Source organism: Akebia trifoliata, chromosome 13 (assembly GCF_017979445.1).
Source record: "Akebia trifoliata isolate Shusen 1 chromosome 13, ASM1797944v1, whole genome shotgun sequence".
Lineage (NCBI taxonomy): Eukaryota > Viridiplantae > Streptophyta > Magnoliopsida > Ranunculales > Lardizabalaceae > Akebia > Akebia trifoliata.
Genome location: NC_141387.1, coordinates 901,284 through 910,482, shown reverse-complemented (window position 1 = coordinate 910,482; position 9,199 = coordinate 901,284). Strand labels below are relative to the sequence as shown.

The 9,199-nt window shown below is 34.6% G+C and overlaps 1 protein-coding gene across 1 annotated transcript; it reads left to right on the top strand.

Moving 5' to 3' along the window:
* The first annotated feature begins 5,734 nt into the window (after window positions 1-5,734).
* LOC147387118 (pentatricopeptide repeat-containing protein At4g16470-like) lies at window positions 5,735-9,158 on the top strand. The gene has a single exon (XM_086421669.1). It carries the CDS (start codon window positions 5,995-5,997, stop codon window positions 7,315-7,317), a length of 1,323 nt encoding a protein of 440 aa, XP_086277795.1. The 5' UTR covers window positions 5,735-5,994; the 3' UTR covers window positions 7,318-9,158.
* The last annotated feature ends 41 nt before the right edge of the window (window positions 9,159-9,199 follow it).

The following is a 9,199-nucleotide window of genomic DNA, read 5'->3' as shown; positions in this document are numbered from 1 at the left end:
GAATACATCAAATACTAAAATTATGAATATAATTTCCAATGATTTGAATTAAGATGTAATCCTAGAGATTAAGAGCTGATTCACGAGAGAAATCAATTAAAAATAAATATTAAAGAACCTTAAAGGTTAAGACCAGAGAAATAGAAAAGTTTGATTGATTAAGAATCTATTTTTTAGATTTTCAGAAAAAAAATATTTCTGACTTGAACGTCAGAATGAAATCAATAAGAAAATCTTTTAGAATAATAATAAACTAACTCCCCCTCTACTTTTATGACATGGCATTGCATATAATCATAGATTTTCTCAAGACACACAATTACACATCCCCACAAATATGTGTAATTCTGTATCTTAAGGAAAAAATATATGATTCTATGCACATGCCACGTCTGGAGAGTAGAGGGGGATTCAGAAAATCACGACTCAATCTTTTAACAAGGAAATCAAAGCCATGGTATAAACAAGGACTTCGACAACTCAAGACCTAGTTTGGAACAATTGAATCAATCGAATAACACATAGTAACTTGTTGGGTATGCCAAGTAGAACATTATGTGCGAGGAATATTAAAGGTCATTAATAATTATTGTGATAGTAGTGGATCAAGACTACACAGGGGTCCTACAACATGGTGCACTTGTTGTGAGATTTAGATGTTGGATTTGTTAATCCCTTGTTTGATAAATTGTTTTATTGGTTTGGTTGAAAGCTTCAAAATTATCCAAAATTCTGGTCACCTGTCAATGACAAGAGCAAGAATATATGGAAATAAAATTTCAATCCTACCCAAACAACTAACTGATCTTACCTACCAAAACTAAAATACTAAAACTCATGAATGTCAACAAAATATGCTAAAAGCCTGTTTGGAAGTTGGAGTTGTTATAAATCTTGTGACTCAACTTCTAGGCCATCATGTAGCTATCGATAGTGATATTTCGTGTTAGGTTCTAAAAGTTGGATTAATTTTAACTTCTAGTATCAATTCTAAAGAGTTCAACTTCAAATCCTTCAACCCTTTCTCCAAAGACAAATACTATGTCGTAAAATCAAGAAATAAGATTATTATCAATGAATCTTGCTCTTTCGTTCAATTTTGTACAAAATCAAGTCAATGCTCTATCATGAACTATATTAATGTAATCCTCTTCTTTTATATGGGTTTGGGATCGGTAATGTAATGTAAATAAAATACTAGACAAGGAACCCTGAGGGGGTGGCTCAATGAGAGTCTATAAGTTGTGAGTTCGATACCTAGTATGAGTAGTATTTTCTCATGACCACTCACAAGGGTACACCTCCACTTACCCGATGCATGTGATGTGCAGACGTTGCATGTGCCCGAGGGAGGGACCCATATGCCTTGGCTCTGGTCCTTACTCTTTCAGTCCCCCTAGTTGGACGTAAGTTCGACACTCAAGGTGATTAAAAATAAAAATACTAGACAAGGGAAATTAAAATCTAAAAATAAGACGACGATTCCAATTAAATTTGGTCAAAATTTGTAAAATCTTGAGGTCGGTAAGAATTTAGTTGATAGCAATGTCTTGCTTTTTATATTGGGTTGAAGAAAAACCTAAATTTCTTACTTATAAAATGCATTAGAAAAGCCAAAATATGGTTTCTACTAACTTCATTCCTTAAAGGATAGGATAGCTTTCCAAGGTCTTAGTCAATGGTTTTATAAGAGTGGGGCCTATACATGTAAAGATATAATAAAGTCATAGAAGGCATAAGAAGATATGCTAGGAAGGTAATGGTAGGACCCTTTAACAAAATATAGTGATATTTCTGAGAAATGATCCCATGTAGCCATATAGGAGCAATTCAAATAGGTGAAGTTTTGATTAACAATGTCCGATCTTGATCGAACGGTTGGTACTTATCAATATATGATCATCATCATTGCGATTGGACGGTCATGATTTTGATTTAGCAACAACAATTCTGATGGTGAAGTATAAACACCAAGTTGTTATGCTTATTATTTTATTTTTGGTGCAATTTGCTTTTGTTGTCAAGCTCAAGGCCAGCTATTTGGAAGGGACTCTGGTCTGGAACTTTATTTTAAATAAAGTGCTAGTTGAAAATCTGTGGACCCCATAATCTTATCTTGAGAAGCTGTATGATGCATTGTAGGCCCACTGAGAGTGATGCACACAACTTGAGAAGCGTTTGGGGACACATTTGAAAACTGCTTTCAATTTTCAAAATTGTTTTTCAAGGTTTGAATTTTTTTTGTTGTTAACCAACTTTAGAAGCGATTCCACTAAATGTGGTAGAACCCTTAGTTCGGATTGTTCTGAAGAGAGCTCCAAATTTCAATAAGAAGTTAGTAGCTATCTTCGAAGCATTTGGTTACAGGCTTTCAATTTCTTATGGAATTATAAACTTATTTAAAAAGCACATAAGAGGTTGTCACAAACTTCTACACATTTGATTTTTTTTATTTTTTTATTTCTAGAAGTTCTCCGTCGATGATTTTCAACATTTGCAAAAATCTAAGGAACACTAGCGTTGTATTTGGATTGAGAGAAATGGAGAGAAGAGAAGAGAAAATAAGTGAGTTTCTTTCCATTTCTCTTTTTTGGATTGTTTAGTTGGGGGGAAGGGGGAAGGGGAGAAGAGAAAGGAAAAATGTAGTGCTTTCCTCTCTTTTTTCTCCAATTCTTTTCTCTTCTCTCTCTCTTACTAAACAATCCAAACAGGAGAAATGGAAATAAACTCATTTATTTTCTCTTCTCTCCACTTCTCCTAATTCAAACACAACCTAAGAGAAGAGAAACTCAATTTCTCTCCATTATGTTTGGATTGACAAGAGAGAACTTGGGACAATTTTGAAATTTTAAAATATCTTAAAAGAGATCTATGGGCAAAATTGAAATTATAAAATACTTTAAAAGGATTTCTCTCCACTTTTAAGGAGAAAGAAAACTCACATTTTTTTTCTCTCCTCTTCTCTAAAATTATTTTCCCTTCTCTCCTCACTTAACAATCCAAACAAACGAAATTGAGAGAAACTCATTTATTTCCTCCTCTCTTCTCTTCACTTCTCTCCATTTCTCTCAATCCAAACACAATATAAAAGTGGAGAGATTTGGATGGAAGCGGAGAAAAACCCTTTTAAAATATTTTATAATTTCAAATCTGCCCCTAAATCTCTTTTAAGATATTTTAAAATTCAAAAATTATCATAATTTCTCTCCTATCAATCCAAACATGATGGAGAGAAACTAAGGCCCTGTTCGTTTGGGCTTTTGAGCCGGGCTCTTTTTGCTCTTATTGCTTTTAAGCTAAAAAAGCTAGTTGGATTACGTTCGTTTGGGCTTTTGGAGCTGATGGGGCTTCGAATGGAAGCCCGAAATCGAAGCCGCCTTAAAGGTGCTCCGCAAATTTGCTTTTGCGTGAAGCAAAGACCGAAAACGGTTCCACCTAAAATGACTAAAATACCCTTCTTCTTTAAATGATATTCCACCAATGAGCATTTGCAGTCATTCTATTTTCCTTTAACAAATCAGCCAACAACCATATCGTCCACCACCAACGAATCCAAGACCAAACATAGGAAAACAAGGAACTATTCCAACGAATCACCTCTGTATACAAGCTAAATTACACGATCACCTGTGATCAGATCTTGACTGTCCAATTGATGGAAGTGGGCCATGGTAACCATCAGTGGCGTTAGTAACAGTCTTTGTTCTCCGGCTAAGGAGAAAGCTGCGAGAGTTAGAGTGTACAGTAACTGATCTTCACTTCTGCTTCGTAGAATCAGACAAATTCTCAAGATTTCGAAGATCAAACTACTTCTTTCTCTATGTTTCTCTTAGTTTTGTTCTTTATAAGTTAGAGAATCTCTTCTCTGATGGGTTGGAACCCTCTCTACCCTTCTTCGTTTGCTTCTCCTTCAAGGTACTTCTGATTTGATCTAATTTTTTTGGGGATTTTTTTTTTTTTTTTTTTTTTTTTTTTTAATTTTATAGCTTGAGATCGGATTTTTTGATAATGGAATCTGAAAAATTGACTAAAATGAGATGTATTTAGATAATTGTTTACTTAAGGCTATAATGACCATTATTTGCCCGGACAATAGCTGTTATGAACAACAAAAAAGCATAGCTAAACATCATTATTTTATGAAAAGATATTAGCATTATTTGCTCGGACAATAGCTGGATTAGAAGCTTCGAAATGGGCTGATTTTTGGTGAGGATAATCTCCTCGTCATAAAGATCATCATCACCAAAAATCAGCTCATTATGAAATTTTTAACTCATATAAGACAAAAAAGAAATTGGCTATGGTATGGATTGCTTTTATAATTCGTGGGTGCTTTTATTTCGTGGCGTGCTTTTAATTCGTGAGGTGCTTTTATAATTACCCGATCACAAAAAAACTAACATGTGAAATGCATTTCGCTCGTAAAAGTAAAATGCATTCGATTAGAATATAGTTTTAAACTTGAAATGCATTCGAAATAGTTTATCTTATACTATTATAATATCTTGTATCACTGATCCCAATCTGACATTCTTAATGGAAATCAAAAGATTTTGATTCTTCTCGTAATGGTTGAATATAAATGAATGTGCGTCTATGTCTTTGACATGAGGCCCTCCAAGTTTTGATAAATATTTGAGATACCTTATCTTTTCAAATTTATGACATGGATTTGGTCTTTGTTTTCTACCATAGATTAATGAAAAATCACCAAATGAAATCTTAGATTTTCTTTAGAAAAATTTGAATTTTCTTTCGAAAATTAGTCATTTTTAATCTCTTAGATAAAATAATACAAATGATGATGAGACAATAATAATGATGGCAGTGCGTTAATGTCATTTTTCATATGTCCATTTTTAAGAGAAGATACTATTAAAATTTTAATATAATTATAAAATTTATAAATTTATTTAAATTGAAAATAATTATATATATATATATATATATATATATATATAAAGGTATTGTAGTCATTTTTTGTGTATTCTGGGAGCATTATCAACATTAAGGGTATTCTGGTCATTTTACCATAATCCAGTAATAAAAAGCTGTCAAACGAACATCAATTTCTGGCTTCTGTGCTTCTTTAACAAACAAGGTTCTGTTAGATATGGCTTTTTAGGCTCTGGGCTTCTACTTCTTCCAGAAGCCAGCTTCTGGAGCTGGAGCTAGCTTCTGTAAAGAACAGACCCTAAGTTTCTCTTCTCCTCTCTTAATGAGTTTATTTTCTCTCAATCCTTCAAACATAATGTAAAGTTATAATTTATTAGAAGATAATATCTTTATTTTAATAATGTTTACTATTATAATGAGAGAAGGAGGAGTGAAAGTGGTTCAACACCAAAATTTGGATTCCAAAGTTGCTCCCATTGTTTTTAATTTAAATTTAATATAATTAAAATAATTTTGGTAATAAAAATAAAAAAAACCCAAGAAATCTGTCATCCCATGTCTCTAAAATAATGTTGGTTAGTTTTCAAAATTACAAAAAAGAAAAAAAAGCCCATTAACTATGTAATCTTCAAAATCACTTGTAATTAATATTTTAAATCACAAATCTACTTTTCTGATATATTTGCGCTTGCACGTGCCACCTTCCACTTAATAATTAAAATGACTTCATACACATTGTTTTGAACATTGAGTTGACGTGGATATGTGTTCATAATCATAGATGCTTTCTAGTCGAAGCATCTAAGTTTCTGAGCAAAGGTCCACATCAGCTCAATGTCTAATGCAGAATCCTTGAAATCACTTTAACATTTTCTTCTACGATATAAATTAGTGATAAACAAGATTAAGAGTCATGATTTAGAATGGTGTCTTGTTCATATAGCAACAAATGATGTGCCACGTGTTATACAAAGAGGAGGGGTTGCATTCCAAAGTCAAGACTGGTGAGAGTACAGGATTAAGCAAAACCTGTTTGGTCCCTCAAATTCAAAAATCCGTTTCACATGAACTTCATCACCCATTCAATCGCACAACATGCGCTTTGCAACGTTCAGATATTTCCATTCTTCGCGTGGTTTCCACAAGAATATGTTCGAATTGGATGAAAAATTGAAAAGTTTATGTTTTTCTGGAAAAATAATCGAAGCTGTAGACATATTGTGCAGTTCTGGATCACAATTGGATCCACAGACCTACTCTCTTCTATTGCAAGAATGCATTTTCAGGAAAGAATTTAAGAAAGGAAGAAGAATTCATGCACAAATGGTAACTGTGGGATTCAACCCTAATGAATATTTGAATACCAAATTAGTGATTTTATATGCAAAAACTGGAGATTTAGAAACTGCCCATATCATCTTCGACAAAATTCCTGACCGAAGTTTAGTTTCATGGAACGCGATGATCTCGGGTTATGTTCAAAAGGGTCTTGAAGAATTGGGTTTGAATCTTTATTACAAGATGAGATGGAACAGTTTAATGCCGGACCAATTCACATTTGCGTCGGTCTTCCATGCTTGTGCTACTCTGGCTACGTTAGAGCAGGGGAAGCGAGCCCATTGTGTCATGATCAAGAACCAAATTAGGGATAATGTTGTAGTTAATAGCGCTCTCATGGATATGTACTTTAAATGTAGTAGTCCCATTGATGGTCATCGAGTGTTTGATAAGGCTTTAGGGAGGAATGTTGTTATGTGGACCGCTTTGATTTATGGGTATGGCCAGAACGGACGAGTACGAGAGGTTTTGGAGCTTTTTCCGAGAATGATAGATGAAGGGTTTAGACCAGACCAAGTTACTTTTCTTGCCGTTCTTTCTGCTTGTAGCCATGGAGGTTTGGTTAGTGAAGGTTGGACGTATTTCACATTGATGACGAGAGATTACAGAATAAAGCCAAGAGGGAAACACTATGCTGTCATGGTTGATCTCTTAGGGCGTGCAGGGAGGTTACGTGAGGCTTATGAGTTTGTTCTAAACTCGCCTTGTGAGGAATATAGTATTGTTTGGGGTGGATTGCTTGCGGCTTGTAGGATTCATGGAGACCTGGATTTGATGAAGCTTGTAGCAAAGAGGTTCTTTGAATTGGAACCCGAAAATGCTAGAAAATATGTTTCTTTGGCCAACACATATGCCTCTTTTGGGTTGTGGAAAAATGTTGATGAGATTAGGGAGGTAATGAGAGAATCTGGGGTGAAAAAGGAGCCTGGTTGCAGTTGGATTGAGATACAAAACGAGGTCCATACCTTCCTTGTTGGAGATAAATCTCACAAACACAATGAAAAAATATATGAGATAGTCAAAGAACTTACTTGCATCTTAAAGGATTCGGGTTATGTTCCTGATTTAAGTAGTTGTTGATCAAAAGAGGTGACCATGAAGGAAATAGTTGTTGATCAATAGAGAGAGAACATATTTCAGAACTTGGTTTACAAGTCTCAATTTGTGGAAGCCATATATCTAGTTAAAAGCTGAAGATGGCAATCTTATCCTGAAATAATTCATTTTTTACTACAGAAATAAGTTTGGCCCCAAGAAACATTTTAAAAGACTATTGCAGAGATGAAGATGTCTAGATGGATGCGAGGGAAATTTGTGAACAACAAAAAATGGGCGTATTCATGAAAATGTAGATCTAGCCCCAGTTGGTGATAAGCTAAAGGAAAGTCAATTGGGATTAATACAACAAAGATCAATGAGAAGGAATGTGTGGGTTGTTGGTCATGAAAGAGTAAGCGAAAGACCAAAAGTAATGAATGAGGATACGATGACACGCAAATTAGAGAATTGAACGGAAGAAGCATATTCATTCAGCTGACCACAGATACTTTGGATTAGGTTTTTGATGATGTTTGTTAAAATTCAATTATATTCCAATATCTTATTTATTTTCAATGTTAGTTAACAAGATTGATCTTGATGTTCTATTTTCTTTATTTTCTTGATAGTGACAACCACATAAACAACAGAGCGCTTTTAGGGAAATGGCTCTGGAGGTTTGAGGAGGAAAGGGGTAGATTGTGGAGGAGGGTCATTGTATCGAAGTACGGGGAAAAGAGGCTGGGTTGGTATAGCGGTGAGGCTAAAGGTTCATATGAGTGTAGTGTTTGGAAGAGTATTTTGAAAATGAGTGAGGAGTTCGAGAAAGGGATTAGGTTCAAAGCGGGTACAGGTAATAAGATCAGATTTTGGAAGGACAGTTGGTGTGGCACATCACCTCTAGCAGTTCAATTTCCGTCCTTGTACGCCTGTTTTATAAAAAAGAATTGCTCGATTCAACAGTGTGATTCGCAACGATTGCAATTCCACTTGGGATTTAGGGTTCAGGAGAAACTTTAATGATTGGGAGCTAACAGATGTGATATCTTTCCTTAATCTTTTGCACTTGTGTCCTCTCAACGACAGTGAACAGGACAAATGGGAATGGATGAGGGCTAAAGACTTGAGGTTTTCTGTCAGCTCATTTTTTAAGTGCCTCAATCCTTATGCCGAGCAATCCCCCTTGAGATCTATCATTTGATCAAATTCCATCCCAACTAAAATATCTTTTTTTGCTTGGTTGGCTTCCCTTAGGAAGATTCTTACATTGGACAATTTAATTGTTCGAGGGTGGATCACTCCAAATTGTTGTTCTCTTTGCATTTTTTAATTCATTGCACATTCTCTAACCAAATTTGGTCAATATTCCTTGGTCTTTTCCGTATTCATTGGGTCCTTCCTTATAAGTATTCCCTGTTATTAGAAGAGTGGGCCAGTAATGTCTTCTCTTTCAGGAAAATATTTTTGTGGGCTATTCTTCTCTCGACTATTGCTTGGAGGGTGTGGAATGAGAGAAATAATAGGGTGTTTAATAATAGAATGAAAAGTTCTCACAACATATTCTTGAAGATCTTGGGCTTATTATATCTTTGAGCGAAGCAGAACATCGACTTCAAGGGATCACTTTTGATGATTTCGTTTTTAGATGGAATTTTTTATGTACTCTTTGATGCTTTATTCTCTTTTTGGTTTGTTGCTCTCTTAGAGGCTTCCTTAGCCTCTTTGTACTTAATTTTCTTTCATTTAATATATTACACTTATCTATAAAAAAAACACATAAACAATAGAGAGATGAAGAGGATCGAGTGGTCCATGACGTGATGAACACATGGTTGTTCAATTTTATATGGTTGGGTCAATTCGAATTATAAGGTGAGAATAGGACAACATTCATGTTAAACTCACAAGTCGTAAGTCTTAAATA